Source organism: Rhipicephalus sanguineus, chromosome 4 (assembly GCF_013339695.2).
Source record: "Rhipicephalus sanguineus isolate Rsan-2018 chromosome 4, BIME_Rsan_1.4, whole genome shotgun sequence".
Taxonomy (NCBI): domain Eukaryota; kingdom Metazoa; phylum Arthropoda; class Arachnida; order Ixodida; family Ixodidae; genus Rhipicephalus; species Rhipicephalus sanguineus.
Window position 1 is genome coordinate 4,769,415 of NC_051179.1, and position 17,941 is coordinate 4,787,355.

The 17,941-nt window shown below is 48.1% G+C and overlaps 1 protein-coding gene across 1 annotated transcript in view; it reads right to left on the reverse strand.

The window, feature by feature from the left end:
• Positions 1-863: 863 nt before the first annotated feature.
• LOC119389307 (cdc42 homolog) overlaps positions 864-17,941 on the reverse strand; it is a 66,038-nt gene continuing 48,960 nt past the window's right edge. Inside the window, exon 6 of the mRNA XM_049414387.1 lies at positions 864-1,756. Coding sequence (XP_049270344.1) covers positions 1,667-1,756 — 90 coding nt within the window. The 3' untranslated portion in view covers positions 864-1,666. The remainder of the gene's footprint in view (positions 1,757-17,941) is intronic.

The window sequence follows — 17,941 nt, forward strand, 5'->3', positions numbered from 1 at the left end:
TCATAAAAGTGGCGACATCATAAAAACACTCTGATGCCTCCAGCCTTCCACAAGTAGTGCAAGCTGACCAAATTATTTTATATGCAAATAACCTGCTGCTTAATGTCCGCAGCATGAAACGCTTGACAGGCACACCGGCACTATGACAGTCACGAGTTGAACTGGGGCCTTTTCAGAATCAACGAGTCTGTACCCGAGTTCGCGCTTTAATCAGTTTGATTGACAGACGACCGCGGCGAAGATCGGGTCCGCCTACCGCGTTTGCTCTTGCCGAGGAGCAGTGCTCACGCCGCATCGCCAGCGAGCGGCACAATTCATCTACGAGCGTAATCGCAGACTATGCACACACGCACAAAGAACTAAAGATTATATCATCACGTGGCTACGATGTTTCGCATTCAGTTTCACCGCGCTCACGACGTACCACTCACAGCCATGAAGCAAGCGCTTCTGGTGGCATTTGCGGCGATGATTGTTACTATTTACTTGTTTATGGAGACATTGTTTCTACCGATTCGTTACTGCAGAAAAATCTTCAGACGTGCAATGTAAGTAGCAGTAGCCTGTCCACTTACTTATCTGTAATATTACAAATAATACATCATAATAATACATCGAGTGGGAAGAAACAGAAGATGGCTTTCACCTTCCAGTCGTCCTAGGTGAATGCAGAAGGGACCCTGCGAGTTTTTTTTTTTTTTTTTTTCACATACACATTGTTATCCATACTTTAAACATAACTGCAGCTTCCTTTTGCAGCTCCTGTAGCACAAGGAATACGGCCTGCTCTTCCAGATGATCCTGGAATGCACAAATGCCCTTGCTACGAGGGGTACCAAGTTAAACATTAAGAACTGCAAGAATCATGGCTGAAAATGTTTATTATAAAATTTTTTGCTTACAGTATACCAAAATGCGGGCTTTAAATTGTTACCATGGAAGATCACTAAATGTTAATCTGTTAAGAAGTGCATCATCGCTGTTAGGAAGCTCACTTAAGTATTTTCCTTTTTTCACAGTAGGAGCAATAAAAAAAAAACATTGGGGGCAGATAAACAAAAGATGCAAGTTTCGATTTGCACACAACAGTGAATAAATAGCAATGCATCTTACCATAAACATAATAAAGGCTCTCCATACAACGCATACACCTTTCTCGTGTGCAAAGCAAATTTCTAGGCAAACTCAATGTTTTAAGGGAAATGCGGTAGAAAAGAACAAGCACGCTATTTATATAGAATGTTCTTGTATCTAGGCCTTCCACAAGAGAATGTGGGCATGTTGCTCGGCTTTACATTTGACACTTCATTGCACAGAATGAAAACAACTGAATTTACACATTCGCGCCTCCCTTCCTTCCCCCTAAAGTAATTCTAAAAAAAAAGCTAGCAACATCCAGCTGAATACTGCAGTACTTGGATAACAAACAATGCAGCGACCACAAACTTCTCGCCCGGAGAAGTACGCACTGCCTTAGAGACAGCCAGAAACGAATGTGAGCCACATGCTCCCCTAGCCCGCTACTCCTCCAATGGACTCCGCAGACGGCGCATGGGCCGCTTCTCAGACTTCCACGTTGAGCGAAAGGGCGGGATGGGTGGTCTCTCTCCTGATTGGTGGCCCTCTCACTCGTGGCGAACTTTGCTCTCCTCTGGTGCGGCTTCACCTATAGGAGGGCGCACCTCCGCTTGGGCTTCGGCTCTGGAGGCTCGAGAGCTGCCAGTATGGCTTCGTCAAAGACATTCTTCAGTCCTTTCTGCAAAAAAATGACCAAATCAGGTTCAATACCCGACTAAAAATTACAAGGGACGAAATTCAAGGAGCGGAAAGATATTCGTGCATTTCATGAGCATGTCGAGGTGCATTTTCTATGTCTCTCAACAGCCACTAGCTACATATCCTTTTCTTTGGCTGTCCAATAAAAGCTGTTTGCCGTGGCTAAAAGAGTTATTATGCCACTGCTTGCTCTGGCATGTTCACTTTTACCGGAATCTACTTATTCTAGCACTTCAAGCGACAAAACATGAGCGCTTCCCCTATTTCTTTCAGCATTTCACTCCTCCAAATAGTCGCTGCTTCGATTACCGTGCTAAAAGCCTCATTCTAGCCCTCCAATGTTTTCTACATCAGGTGTTCTGAAAGTGGGACCCGCGGGAACCAGTGCTTCCATGACCGGAATATTAGGGTCAGAAAAAATGCGACCCACTCCCGTTTTACCACCATTAACACTTCCTTTATACATTTTGACAAGAAAATTCGCATTGCATTTAAAACAGATGCAGTTGGCAAAATATTTTTTCACAAGGTTCCACAGGTGCAAAGAAAAAACATTGAGACAAAAATTAAATTTTCAGAAGGTAAAACTGGGTATCCGCAAAAGGCGACATCATAAAAACACCCCCAATACATTTTCGATTTCAGTGCTTTAAAAATATTTTTAGATGACTCCCAAGGGCACACAGGATAACTTTTGCTAACACTACTTTGCATGAAATATATATATATATATATATATATATATATATATATACACATTGCGAAGTAGTTAGGCCTCAGCAGCCTGGCACCGCTCACTGCCGCTTCCTTTTGCGTGCACGCCAACCACTAAAGTTGAGCTTTGCTGCTCATTCTGGGAGTAAAGAGGTAACGTACTATCGGCGTCAAATGAAACTAGAACAGCGGTAAGCATTCCCAATGGTACGGTGCGCGCCGTCCAGTCACCACCATGGACAGGCGTGCGTGCATATGCGCAGTGCTGCCAAACCGGATGCCAGCGCCTGTTCATGGTGGTTTCATTTGACACCGATACAAAAAAAGTCAAGGGTTTTAAGGAATTTCAAGCCCCTAATGAAGATTTTTCAAGGATCTGAAACACTTGTCGAGATCGTAGACAAAGACATCTTTTACAGCATGGAAGCACGTCTTTACATAAAACAAAGCAGGCATATTTTCCGCAAGCAATAAAGAAGTTTTCACAGTTCCTATCTGTGTTCATTTTCTGTTTATTGCAAGTTTTATTGCATTGCACAGTGTTGCGCACGTTTGCAGATTCTTCTGCTGGTTTGCTTAAACTGATTCCCCTTACAATACGGGCGTATTGCGCGCACACACACATGCAAAAAAAAGGCAAACTCAAAGATTATCTTAAATCCCAAAGGTTTCCCTCCAACTTGTCATCTATTCCTATAAGCTCCAGAATGCTTTCCTTTGTCGTTTCTCTTATGTTGTTGCCCACGGCAATGAAGTACTTGTGGCTTTTGCCTGCTCAGCACAGTTGTCAGCACAACTGTTAATTCCAACCTCCTCTTCTTTGCCTTGATGCCATGTATTTCATCGGTGCAGCTTTTGTTTGACACTGTTGTCTGATCGATAACTTTTTATCCTCCATGTAGGTCCGATAGTGTTTGTGTACAATTGAAACAGATCCACACAACCCTCTTGTTATTCCATTATGCCAAAGTCCAAGACCTCACCATCCTTACTATGTTTCTGACAACAAATGCAGGAACTGGCTTTAACTGGCGCAGCCGCTGTAACCAACCACTGCATATTAGCTACAGAAATCATTTGGAGTGGAGGCCTTGTTGGCTCCAGTACGCAGCAGCAAGTCCATGAAGAGCATAGGCATAGCTAGATGGAGGGGGTGTTAACCCCAGCCTTAGAATTTTTTCAACTTACATGAGTATATATATAATAGAATTGCTGCTAATATGACACAAAAACACAGGAAAGAAACACGAACATGAGCACACAGGCAGCACTTCCAGCTTACTTTGTGTCTAGTTAACGATTGCGAACTTTAGTTAACGATTGCGAATAATTAGGAAAAGGACAGCCTAAAAGACGCATAAAACAGATGGAGCGCAACACATACGTGTCTTCTTTTATTTTGTCCTTTTTCTAACTAGCCCCTGAAGACGTTAATTACTTTGTATTCTTTTAGCGGAAATTACGTCATACAGCAAGTACCAACTATGCCATGAACAAGTTATCTTGACGAGTATAATTATATATATATATATATATATATATATATATATATATATATATATATGTGTGTGTGCGGTGCTTTTTTTTCGTTTTTTTTTTCAAGAAGAGCCAAGGGCCCCTTAGCTGCAACTGAGAAAAATGCACTTTTTTGCTACTGACAATATGGTCGGGCGTGCTCCAACGATTTTTTTGCCATTGTGTTCCTGTCCCCTAAATACCTGAAATCTATATTGCGGCTAAGATCTATATAGTCCACTATCATCGGTATTTAGGAGTAAAATTGGCATTTGGCTCTTACAGATTGGAACATTTCATTTGGGCTTGAATTAGCTCGTAAAACGAGTCTAAAGCGACTCGAATGTAGGGTACAGCAATAATTTGCGATAAAATTAACACAATCCTTCTGCTTCCGTCGGTGCCGTCCTTCTTCGCATGGGCGTAATGGCGATGACTAGACTTGAAGAGTGAGTGGTTCTTCCCGGCAAAAGGCGCACTATTCTGGACTGTCGGCAGCGTTTTCTTGTTCTTGGCATCTATCGAAGGCCTTGAAAAGTGCTCCATCTCCTCTTCTGAGCTCGCTTTATGGCGCGCCGTTTAGGAACACTTCTTCAAGGAGTAGATCGGTGCCTTTTATATGTATATTATTTCAACTATACCGTCTTGGAGCGAAAGAAGGACATGATATTGTAGCACTAAACTCGAAAAGAAACACCAAGAGGCAAAAAGAAGTAGGAAAGTCGGCCTCTTACTCTATATTCGAGTTTAGCTTTACAACATCATGTCCTTGCATCATGTCCCTCAGTAAGTGCCAACTCGCCCTAGAAAAACTAATTGTGGAACGTAAACACGATAGCAAAGCAACTAGAACACAAATGAAACATTTGATGAGACCATGTTGGTTGTTTTGGTCACGATTGTTGACGCAGCGCTGGTTTAATTAATGTGGCTCAGTTTGAAACAGATGCAGGATTTGGCTCATTTTTAATCAGAAGCTGCCTTTTTGAGTTCACGTTACAACCAGGAATTGCCCCATTTTGATTACAACTGTTTTAGAAGTTAAAGATACTTAGGCGTGCTCTATGCTCCCGTGAAATTTAGCCCAGTTTCGGTTTCTGCATTTGGCTCTTTTTGAAAAAAATTTTTGAAACGCCACGTATGTACACACACTCAAACATTTAAAAAGGGGTCGGGAATCCTTCCCTCCTCACCCTTGCAAATTAAGATCCTCGCTACGTAAAAGTACGCTCGTGCATACGGCAATTAGTGTCAAATAATTTGAAAGCGAATTCAAATAGTACCAGTATGCAAATTATATGCGGTAAAATACGGTAAGTTTTAAAATTTGACCTACTTAATCCCGATAAGATACTCTAAAAAAATTTTGCCGCCATCCCGCCCTGCGAACGTGAATGTCCAGTGAAGCTGTACCAAACACCACACATATGTTTTGGGGGGGGGTATGTTTTATGGTTACCTTAGAGTAATGGTAGTGATAATCGCTTTGTCGTCGCTGTGGTAGACCGTGATTGGTTACGCGACCATTTTCAGCAGGATGAAATTGTTCCTTTCGTACAGCATTGTATTCACGCTGTTCTTCCGGTGTCTTCAATCCGCCTCTTTCACGATGCCTTGGTGCATGCGCCGTTTCCCTAGCGGAAAAGTCGCGAAAGGCACTCCATCTCGGAAGCTTTCCTTCTGGCAATACCGGTTGTCCCGGCCCCTACCACAACGGCAAAGGGCAGCAGAAGAAAATGAGAAAGGCGGATTTCCGTGGTCTACCATGGCAGTCTTAGAATGAACTGAATGAGTTGCAAGACCGGTCTCTCTAATATTGTAAAGCGGCGCTGAAAGAAGGAGAAAGAGGAGGAACTGGCATGAGGGTTGGCTGACCGGCGGTTTGCGACCGTCTCTTGTGTTTTTCTCCAGCTTCTACTTCGCATTGTAAATAAACCCATCACATCCGTAACAGCTTTGGTGGAGAGGTGCGGGGTAATCCGACGCCCTGGACAACCCACTCGCAGAAGACTTTCGGAGAAGCAGATGTCTAGCCGGTCTACCCCCGGAAATCACCGACATGACCGACGCCGAAGCAGGCATGCCGACGGGCAACACCGCTGCATCAACCAGTGCCACGGCCTTGGAACAAGCTGGCCGCAGACCAAGACAACCTAACTGCTGGGCGCCTGAACCACGCACATTCTCAGGTAGAACAGATGAAGACGTGGATGATTGGCTGAAACACTACGAAAGAGTGAGCCGCTATCACGAGTGGAGTATGCCGGCGAAACTCGTGAACGTAGCATTTTTTCTCGCTGGCACCGTTCTGCTTTGGTTCGAGAATCACGAACACGTGCTCACCACTTGGGAAATCTTTGTCCAGGAATTGAAGACCTGCTTTGGGGACACGAGCTCGAAGAAAAAGAAAGCTGAGCAAACGCTCTCGCGTAGAGCTCAGTTGCCCGGCGAAACGTGCACGACATACATCGAAGAGGTATTGAAGCTTTGCGGGATTGTAAACGCAAACATGCCTGACGAAGACAAAGTTGGACATTTGTTAAAAGGCATCGCCGAAGACGTGTACAATTTCCTGATCACGAAAGAAAACCTGAGCACTCCTTCCGAATTTAGGCAGCAGTGTCGCGCATTTGAGGTTCTGAAGACTCGAAGAATTATACCCAAATTCGGGCACTTGGACAACGTTCCCAGCGTTGCAAGTATGGACGTCGCCTCCTGCGAAGACATTCCCTTGATCATCCGTCGGGTAGTTCGAGAGGAGCTAGGACGGCTCCAAGCGGCGGATGCCCACTACCAATGCTCGTTCGACGATTGCCCCGGACCACCATCATACTGGATGCGAGAGCGTCACGTCGAGTGCAGACCGCGCAGCGAAGAGGCATATTTCAACACGAGCCTCCAGTCTCTACCTGCAGATCCCAGTCGCCGCCGTCCATCACCATCCCGGCGGGTTGCTGCGGAATACCACTCAGCACCAACAAGGCGTATTCCTGAAGATTACTACCAGGCATCATGACGTGCTTCTGCCGAGCATTACCCAACTTCGCGTACCTCTGCTCCCGCTAATGTAAGCCGAGAACTACCTGTTTGCTACGCATGCAGCCTCCGAGGGCATATTTCGCGCTTCTGCCGCCGCCAGCCGCGAGCACCACGCTTTTCGACGTACCCTGCTCGTGTGCACGAAACCTCGACCTCTACACCTGTCATCCACCCTCTACGACAGCAGTGGCCTAGCAGATTCCGCAACGAGTCCCCCGCCTCCGAGAGAAGCCTTACGCCGCCTCCGACACGATCACGCCGTTCGCCGTCCCCGCCTCAGCTGGGAAACTAGCTGGTGCGACCGATGGAGGTGCGGTCGCGGGACGGTCAGATTCGCCAATTCCTCCTGTTGTTGTGATGCTAAAGAACAAAGTGAGTGTGCGTATAGACGATGTAAATACTATCGCCCTTGTAGACACTGGTGCTGCTATTTTGGTAATGAGCCTTCGTTTCAAAGATTGTTTTTTAGGCCATAAAGTTATGTTCGCGTGGGACCGCCAAGAAACTTTTCGTGGAGTTGGAGGTGAAATGTTGCGCCCTGTCGGTATTTGTTCCGTTCTTCTTTCTATTGGAGGACAGTTTCAGAGCCGAATTCACTGTGTTAGCTCACGCAACTCATGACGTCATTTTAGGTATAGACCTCCTTCGTGAATGCGGTGCAACGCTTGACTGTGGAACTGGAGAAATTCTTCTACAAAGCACGTTGCCAACTGCCGCCATTGATGACTTTCCAACTCACCCAACTGACGTGCTTTCAATTTCTAAAGATGTGTCGATCCCTGGTCGGACAGCAGTGTTTGTTCCCGTATGCTCTTCTCGCGCCCGGTTAGGACCCTGCACCGGACTTGTAGAGCCTGATCGCACTAACGCTATTAAGAAGAATGTATTGGTTCCGCGGTGTGTTATTCGAGCCATCGACGGACATGCGTTTTTGTGGACGGTCAACGCCTCCCCAGAGCCTGTTGCTCTCCCAGCCGGACTTAAGCTGGGAACATTTGAAGAGCAGACCGCAATTGACATCAGAATGGTTGCAGAGCCCTCAGGCATCAGTCGGACAACGCCCAACTACTCGGCCGAATTGCGACGCATGATTAACAAGTCGCTGTCTTCTTCCGAGCAGCATGTTCTCGAAGGAGTCCTTGCACGCTATGTCGCAGTCTTTGATTTTGCTCAAGACGAGCGTTGTCTCACGTTGCCGAAATCCCGTATGCACCACCGAATCAACACGGGAGATGCTACGCCGATATGCCAGAAACCCTATTGCGTATCCCCTTCTGAAAGGAAAGTGATCGCCGAACAGGTCAACGACATGCTGCAGAAGGGCGTTATTCAGGAGTCATGCAGCCCCTGGGCAGCTCCTGTTATACTCGTGAAAAAGAAAGACAACTCGTGGAGCTTTTGTGTTGACTACCGCCGCCTTAACGCCGTCACAAAGAAAGATGTGTACCCCCTACCACGCATCGACGATGCTGTTGATTGCCTGCACTCCGCCGCATACTTTTCATCGGTCGACCTAAGGTCTGGGTACTGGCAGATACCAATGCATCCGTCTGACAGAGGGAAGACTGCTTTCGTTACGCCCGATGGGTTATTTGAATTTAACGTTATGCCGTTCGGCTTATATAACGCCCCAGCAACCTTCGAGAGATTTATGGATTCCATCCTTCACGGTCTCAAATGGGAGACTTGTATGTGTTATCTGGATGATGTGATTATATTTGGACGGACGTTCCACGAGCACAATCAGCGGCTCAGCGTTGTTCTGGATTGCGTCAAACAAGATGGGCTCATTTTAAACGCAAAGTGCCATTTTGGTGAACGCCAAGCCCTGGTTCTCGGATATCTCGTCGACAAGGATGGCATACAACCAGATCCCCACAAGATTACTGTAGTCCGCAACTTTAAGCAGCCGACGATGGTGAAGGATCTTCGTAGCTTCCTGGGCCTGTGTTCTTATTTTCGCAGGTTTATTAAGGACTTCGCCCAGCTTGCTCATCCACTGACGAATTTGCTCCGGAAGGATACCCCATACCAGTGGACCGTTCAATGTGAGACTGCCTTCGAGCAGCTGAAGTTTTTGCTCACTTCCGGGCCACTTTTACGTCATTTCGACCCAGAGGCACTCACGGAACTGCACACAGATGCTAGTGGTGTCGGCGTTGGCGCTGTGCTCGCTCAGTTTCATGACGGACGTCAACACGTCGTTGCGTACGCAAGTCGTACTTTGACGAAGGCTGAGAGCAATTATACAGTAACGGAACTTGAATGCCTCGCAGTTGTTTTCGCCATCCAAAAATTCAGACCTTATTTGTACGGCCGACATTTCAAGATCGTCACAGATCACCATTCACTGTGTTGGCTTGTCGGACTACGCGACCCAGCTGGTCGATTAGCTCGTTGGGCATTGCGGCTTCAAGAATACAACTTTTCTGTTGCTTACAAGAGTGGTCGCTGCCACGCAGACGCTGACTGCTTATCTCGTCTTCCATCTCAGAATGTGGACACTGATGACGACGATTTCGACAACTACCTCGTAGCGATTTCCTCCAACTTCCCTAGTTTGGACGCCTTCGGTCACGAGCAACGGCGCGACCCTTCAGTGAGACAAATTATCGATGCGACCCGCAGCTCTGAACGCGCAACGCCATTTGTAGTTCATGATGGCCTTCTATATCGCAAGAATTACTCCAGCGATGGCGCCCCACTGCTACTAGTCGTCCCCGAATGTCTGCGCCTTGCGGTCTTCCGCGCAATGCATGACGACATTACGTCTGGGCACCTTGGATTTGCCCGGACGCTTCACCGTATCCGACAACGTTTCTACTGGCCTCGACTGTGGAAGACGACCAAGCACTATGTCGCGAGTTGTGATGTCTGCCAGCGCCACAAACAGCCTACTACTCATCCGGCAGGCACACTGCAACCTGTTAAACCACCGACTTCATCTTTTGAGAAAGTCGGCATAGACTTACTCGGCCCCTTCCCTAAGTCTGCCACCGGCCGCCGCTGGATTATCGTGTGCGTAGATTACCTAACGCGGTATACTGAAACGATGGCAGTTGCTTCAGCCACCTCATCAGATGTGTCGTGGTTTCTGCTGCACTCGATTATCCTCCGTCACGGAGCCCCTCGTGTGGTGATCAGTGATCGCGGTCGGCAGTTCACCGCTGATGTTGTTGAAGAGTTGCTACGGCTCTGTGGGTGTCAGTATCGGCATTCCTCACCGTATCATCCACAGACCAACGGCCTAACAGAGCGCACCAATCGTACCATCATCAATATGCATTCAATGTATGTCTCAGCGGACCATAAGAACTGGGATGCTGTATTACCTTTCGTTACATACGCCTTCAATACCGCAAAACACGAGGTCACAGGATATACGCCTTTTTTCCTTCTCTATGCTCGTCATCCTCAAACCTTTCTCGACACCATACTTCCTTTCTCGACAAACGAGAATGCCAGTGTTGCGCAGACTTTGTGTCGCACTGAAGAGGCGCGTCGACTTGCGCGACTTAGAACTCTCTCCTCTCATGCTCGTGCTAAAGACCGTTACGATGCAAGACACCTGCCAGTCACCTTCGCCAAAGGTGATTTTGTCTGGCTATGGACGCCTATTTGAAAGAAGGGACTCTGCCAGAAGCTCCTTTCCAAGTACTCCGGTCCCTTTGTCATTACCCAGCGCTTGAGTGACGTCACTTACGTCGTTGCGAAAGTGACAGCTGAGAACCGCCGTTCACGCAACACGCAGGTTGTGCATATTGCACGATTGAAGCCCTACAACAACCGATCACTCTGACTCGCTCGGTGAGCTTCGTCTTGCCCAGAGGTAAATGTAACGCGGCGCTGAAAGAAGGAGAAAGAGGAGGAACTGGCACGAGGGTTGGCTGACCGGCGGTTTGCGACCGTCTCTTGTGTTTTTCTCCAGCTTCTACTTCGCATTGTAAATAAACCCATCACATCCGTAACAATATATATGAAAGCGGGAAACACACGAGGGGGGGGGGGGGGGTGACGTCATTCGAAGCCCTCATGAAGTGCAAAGCAGCTGCAACCTAATCTTTACCGGGAACGTGTGGAAGGGTGTTCCCATTGTTCACAGGCGACTTATCATCCAGCATGCGGTTTTTATGCTTGTTTTGTGGTTTTCTTTACTGAAACAAATGCTGAGCTCTATGCTGTGTGCCTGATTGCAAAGATATGCCGTCTGCCTGCAGGTGGATAGCAAGAACGTGGCTCTCGCAAAGAATTGTGGGCTACCCGGCGCCCGTCTGCACCAACTTCCAGTTCAAGACGCCGAACGGGCACTGTTGCTAGTACTGTCGCTCTGTGTGTGTTCCACCTAGCAGTCTCTCACAAATTGCTGCATAATACTTGGGATAATTGTGCAGCTCAGTTGAAAAACAAGTGCAATCACTACGGAATAGTTATAAAGGTGCAAACATTCACGACTCATTTGGGCGAGTTAGTACATGCTTAGCTGGGGAAAAACAGCACAAAAAAGGACGAGGACGCAGGAACATAGTAGACTGGACCAGCGCTGAACTTACAACTGACATCTTTATTACACCAACCGCTCGTTTTTACCGCGCACCAAACCGCGCACACTATTCCAATCAAACCGCCAATCAAACTACATCGCCACTGAAATCTATCACGTGTACATGAATTACACCGTGCGCACGCATCTTCCACACTCAGATAAAATGAACACAAGTGAAAAACCCATAAAGCCAGCCCCTAACAAGGATCAACAAGCAACAGAAAAAACAGCAAACAATCAACAATCCATTTTCGAGACACAGGCTCACTTACCGCAATAACAATGATCGTGAGAGGATCGATGGAAATTTAGAGGGTGACCAACAAAAAACATGGTAAAGCAAGTGATTTATATGAAACCTTTGAGATATTGAATCTCAGCGTCAGCGAACAAAATAGATGGCTTGCTGATGCAACTGTCTCCGGCTTCCCTGATAAAAAACGCTTCCACGATTTCACGTTGCCGTGGTGGTGCTGAACGCTGAACCAGCAAGCTCTTCATCTTCAAACCTCTCAGCCTCTTCAGCGTCCTTCGAGGAGAAACGCATACAGGTTGACAACAGGTACGCTCTGATCAACATATTTGTGATACAACTAGACAGAATTCCACATGCAAATTGTGCGGTGGAAGTGTTCAGCTAATCAGAATTGTGTCGCAAAGTCTTTGCTCTCTTTGTTTAGGCTTCAGAGTCTTAAATATTGCGACACTGGATGCATGCTGTTCTTTCATTTAACGACGGCAGTATCACACATGCCAAAATGTTGAAATCATTAGGACTGAAGCCTGGCCAAAACTCAGTCAATTTGCTGAAAGTTGACCACAATCGACGGCACATTGTGAATGGAGCTGCTCACAAAACAAGCTAAGCAAACAAGACGATGACTTTTCCAATTATTACAAAGCTCGTAGCTACTAAATAAAATAGTTGAACGGTGTTTGCGGCAAAGGATGTTCACGTTTCAGCTGTCATCTCAAAACTTTTTTAATACTTAGGTACCATTATTTTCTATGCAATACAAGATAACCAGATCATTATTTTCCTTTGTATTCTGCATAAGTGCAAAGAACTACTGTACTGGAATTGAAATTACGTATTTCACAGTTTTTGTGTCACAAATACTTAAAGATGCAAATCAGCTCAATATTTAGGTCCTAGTGGTAAAATTCGCAAGAATAGCAATATTAGTCAGATTTTAATGGATAAGAGAGCGCAAAATTTGGGAAAAAATTATATAAGTATTATGTGGATAACCCTTTTAGTTACAGAGAAAACAGTTCCTCAACATGGTCGAAAATGCATGGGACATATAGGGCTTACTCTGTGCCCTCAAAGGAATACTGAACAAAAGTAGGGAAAAAAACACTCGGAAGACGCGACTATTCCGGTAAGCAGAGTTTATTTCACATATTTTTGGACTGTTTGCTGTATTTTTGGTGGATTGTCGGCACGCGGCACACCAGCGCAACAGGGGCTGTGCATCCACGGCCGTGACATCATTTACCTGCTACTTCCCTTTCCCATCCCACTCCGTCCCTTCCACACAAAGGCGCTGAGATGTGCCCCACCCGGGAGCAGCGTTCGCTGCGAGTCCCGACCGCAGTGGGAGTGGAGGCAGTGGAGAGACGCGGGACACAGCTGGCAACGTCACCTCCTCAAGTTCACACTATAGGCGGAGCAGTTTGTGAAAAACACATTAGCTTCATTATTTCCCACTAGTTTCCACCTGAAATGAAGGTTCTGTCTACAAATTTCAGCACCAAATCTTTCAATTTGGCTAAAGGTCTCGGCGGCGAAAATTTTGTTGACTACACCTTTACTCTTTCGGGACCGCCTCCTTGGAGTATGGATCATATAGCGGTATTCACACGAGGGAGAAAGACGGAGCTTAGTGACGTCAGCTGACGGGGACAATTCTCCTCACAAACGAAGAAGGAGACTCTGGCGGCTTGTACAAGGCTATTGAGATGTGCGCTGCTGCCTTACGCAGAATGCGGTAAAAAAATAACGACGCTGAGTATTTCACATGATTTTGCTGTCGCAAGCCAGGACTAAAAGAAAGTGCCATTCTTCGCAAGGTTCCGTGACTGCGGTTTTTTTTTTCATCTGCTGAAGAAATTGTGCACAGCCTCTCGGATCAGTCAACTTTGGTTCTTATCTGTGAGGCTTTGGTAATGTAGTCGAATAATAGGAATTGAAATGAAGCGTCTTGCGATGTTGGTCGGCTTTGTGTTAACGAAGAAGTGCAGTTATGCTCATTTTTCCGTTCAAGAGCACGGAAGAGATGTCGCCTCAGATCTGACCAACTGCGTGCAATGAGTCTGAGGAACTTTCTGCATGAAAACTATTTAGTGTGCGAGAGCAAGCGACGCTCCACCAAACGTCTAGAAAGTTCGTTCGAACGTAACTGTTTACTGCTTTTCATCGTTAATATACTACTACCACGGCCACTGGATAAAAAAACCGCACGGTACGGCCTACCACGACGGGCGGCTTTCTATGGGAGAGCGCGTGTCTGCCGTAGTTGTAGTTGCGGCCGCTGCGGTGTGATGGGGACGGGTAATGGGATAAAGTAGGGCAAAGCCCCTTGATCTGGAAAGTAGCGGCACCGCGCGCGCATTTTTTCCCCTCACCTGGCCGGCGCGGTGTGCACAGCACGCTGAACAGCTGGCTCGCTGCAGCCGCATTAGAATCACTGTGCGCTCTTGTTTATTTGGCCCCTTGAGACATTAAATGAGAATTTGTCCCTCAAGAAACCGTCGTGACGAAAGTGGACTTCCAATAGAACATAGTGAGAAACATTTATTTCTTTAAACGCTCCGATATACACAAGCAGAAGCTCTCCGACAAAGAAAAATGAGTATACCAACTGCCGGATGAGCGTTAAGCGCATATAATGTAAGCAGCATAAAGTATAGACGAGAATTTCTTTCACAACTCCTGTCTTGATGAGCTCAAAGAAGGCAATCACGAAGGAATGTGGTGGTTCATGATAAACAGAAGGGCGCGATAAAACAGTACACGAGGAAGAAGATGGACACGGGACGACGCGCTACTAGCAACTGAAATATTTTTATTCAGGAAAGATATTTATACTACCATGCAATCATATCTAACCCAACGAGTCGACACAAAGAACTTAAAAACTTAAAATCTTGCACTCAGCCTGCCTACGTCATGTGACTGATGCAATCCAGCCCCTCCCTCTGGATGACGAAGGCCTCTACGATCTCCCTCTGGCCTTCGTCATCCAGAGGAAGGAGCTGGTTTGCATCAGTCACCCCTCTATCCGTTTGCAGGAGGGGGAGATAGCCTATCTAGAACGTCACATGACGTAGGCAGGCTGAGGGCAAGATTTTAAGTTTTTAAGTTCTTTGTGTCGACTCGTTGGGTTAGATATGATTGCATGGTAGTATAAATATGTCTTTCCTGAATAAAAATATTTCAGTTGCTAGTAGCGCGTCGTCCCGTGTCCATCTTCTTCCTTGTGTACCGTTTTATCGCGCCCTTCTGTTTATCATGAACCAACACCAACTCGCCCAACTTTTTACCTTACTATGGTGGTTTACTTGAATTGGCCGAAATGAGTGGGCCCGACGCCTTTTTGTGCCAAAGCCGCTGTCAGACACGTGCGCACGCACATTATACACGCGATACAGACATGCACGCACATACATACGCGCATTCACACGCGTACACACGCACGCGATACAGGCACACACATACACGCGCGATACAGACACGCACGCACAAACACATCGTACTAGACACGCATATACATACTGTGGGAACCACACCCACCGGCTATCGCGAGATAGCGCCACGTGTTGCGCAGAGGCGGTGCGTGTGGCCCAGCTGCATGGCTTAAAAGGGGCAGCCTGCGCGCTGCCCAGGGGAGAGGTGCCTTGGCTGCCAGGAAGGACGGATGCTGCCACCCGCCGATCATGGTCGCCGCCTCGTCGTCTCGTGTCCCTGGACCGACCCCGCTGTATGCAGCGTAGAGTTGAATAAATTATTGTTGTTTGAGTTGAAGCCTCCGTCGTCCTTGCTCGAACTACGGACGGGACGCAGCAAGCCCAGAACCCACAGCTGGCGCCCAACGTGGTTTTTGCTCCCGCCCGTAGGAATAGCACGGTAGACGTAGGTCCAGTCCCTCGTCTTGTTCGTTGAGTCTCCGTGTAGCACACTCTTGTGCGTGTTGTTTCGTAGCGCGGGGTTTTTTTTTTCCCCCTCTTCATGGCGCAGGCAGACGGAAAGCACCTCCGGTCCGGGACGATCGTGCCTACCGGCGGCGAGCAGGATTCTTCGCACGAGCAGGTTGACCAGCTGCTGGCACAGCAGCTTAACACATTTCAGCGTGTCGCTGAGTTGTGCAACACGGTCATGGACCGCATGGGCACTCGGGCCGGCAAACCACAGCTCCTACCTCCGGCCACGCTACCCACATACACGGGTTACAACGACCCGCAATCAGTGGCTGACTTCCTAGAGGAAATAGACAGGTATGTCAGAGCGGCCGGTGCCTCGGAAGCGCACGTGATGGCTCGAATCCTGCCGTTGGCTTAAAGGGATGCCGCAGGACGGTGGTGGAGGCTACAAACGCCTTTCACCACATGGGCAGAATTTGAACAGCGCTTCCGAGAGGAATTTCTGCCCCCTGGGTACGAGCTGCGAGTCCAGCGCGTGCTCGAACTAAGAACCCAGCATCCGGACGAAAGTTTCCTCGAGTACGTCCGGACGATGCAGGAACTGCATCGCCGAGCAGCACCGAATGCCTCGGAAAGGGACCAAGTAGCTCGGGTCATTCGACAGAGTCATCCCAGATTCAGGCCATTTCTTTATGGGCGCACATTCGAAACCCTTGAGCACCTCGCACGGGAGGCCGTGCTCAAAACGCCCTGTTAGCTGAGAGCACTTACATGCCACCGCCAGCACCGCAATCTGCTCTTGAGACGTCACTGGCTTGGCATGCCCCCATAGCCAGTCCCTCATGCGACCTGACGAGCCCAGGCGCATTCACGGCTATCTCCTCCCGCGCCCTGGACCCCTTCGCACATGAGCAAGGGCAGCGCGGGGCCCCATTGTATACCGTATCAGGGGTAAGCTGTCCCTGGGAGCATGTGTCCGCGGAGCAGCGTCATAGTGCAGAGCGCTCGCTCCTTACTCGAGCCATACAAGAGCATAGTTGGTCGGACCCCCAGTCCCGATACGCTGGGTTCACAAGTCCTGCGCGAGCCGACTGCGACAGGCGCTCCTGTTATGGGTACTCCGGGGGCCACTCCGCCGAAAGGCGCGATTTCAGGGATAGGTTAACTGGCCAACGCAGACATACGCATGTCTTATGCTACCAGTGCGGTCAAACTGGTCATGTGAGGCGGCAATGCTTTGCGCGCCATAGCGCGAATGCAGGAGGTTCGGGAAACTGCTTCGGCCGGCGACACTAAACACTGGCGGTGTGTCGCAGCCCACGGCCGTCAATGCCAGGAGCGTAGAACGCAGTCCGGGGCGTGTAATAATGGAGGAACATTAAGCTGGTGAGTCAGTCATCGTTCCCTCTGTTTGCCGCATAACGCAGGTAGTCTCCAGAACCAACGATGAAAGTTAAAAGCTCTGGGCATTACCGTACCTGCTCTTCTTAATACCGGTTCAGGAATCTCGCTCATCGGTGACGTGTTGATGGAGAAGTGTAAAGCTAAAAAAAATGAAGTTTCGTAACACAAATGTTCAATTGCAGATAGCATCAAACCACGTATCAAGTGCTGAAGGTTGTGTTCGTTTATGGATAAGCTTTAATGGCAAAACGAAGCGCCAGCGATTTGGTTATTTGCCTGGTTTATCAGTGCCAATGCTTCTCGGCTCAGATTTTCTTGCAGACAAGGGGTTCACACTCGACTTTCCTGCAAGAGGCTACCGCCTTCACGGACAGTCCGAGACAACACCCTTTGCAGAGAAGATAAGACTTCGTGCCTGTACCAAGACACGCGGAAGGCGCGGCAGCCATGCACACCATTCTGCCGTCAGCAGTCATGCAGTCCCTCAGCAACTTCACGGGAACAAACCACCAACGGAAGCAGCTAGAGGCCGTACTGACACCATTCTCACGAATGTTTACGGAACGTCCTGGGAAGACCGACGTTCTAGTGCATCGCATCAACACCGGCGACACCCGGCCATGGCATTGCAACCCGACACTGCTGAGCCAGCACAAGCGAGCCGTTCTCGATAAAGCCCTGGACGGAATGATCGACACAGGAGCCGTACGACCCTCGGATAGTCCGTGGGCCTTCCCTGTGGTATTGGCCCCAAAGAAAGATGGTACGGCACGTCTTTGTGTGGACTACCGCAGGCTCAACACA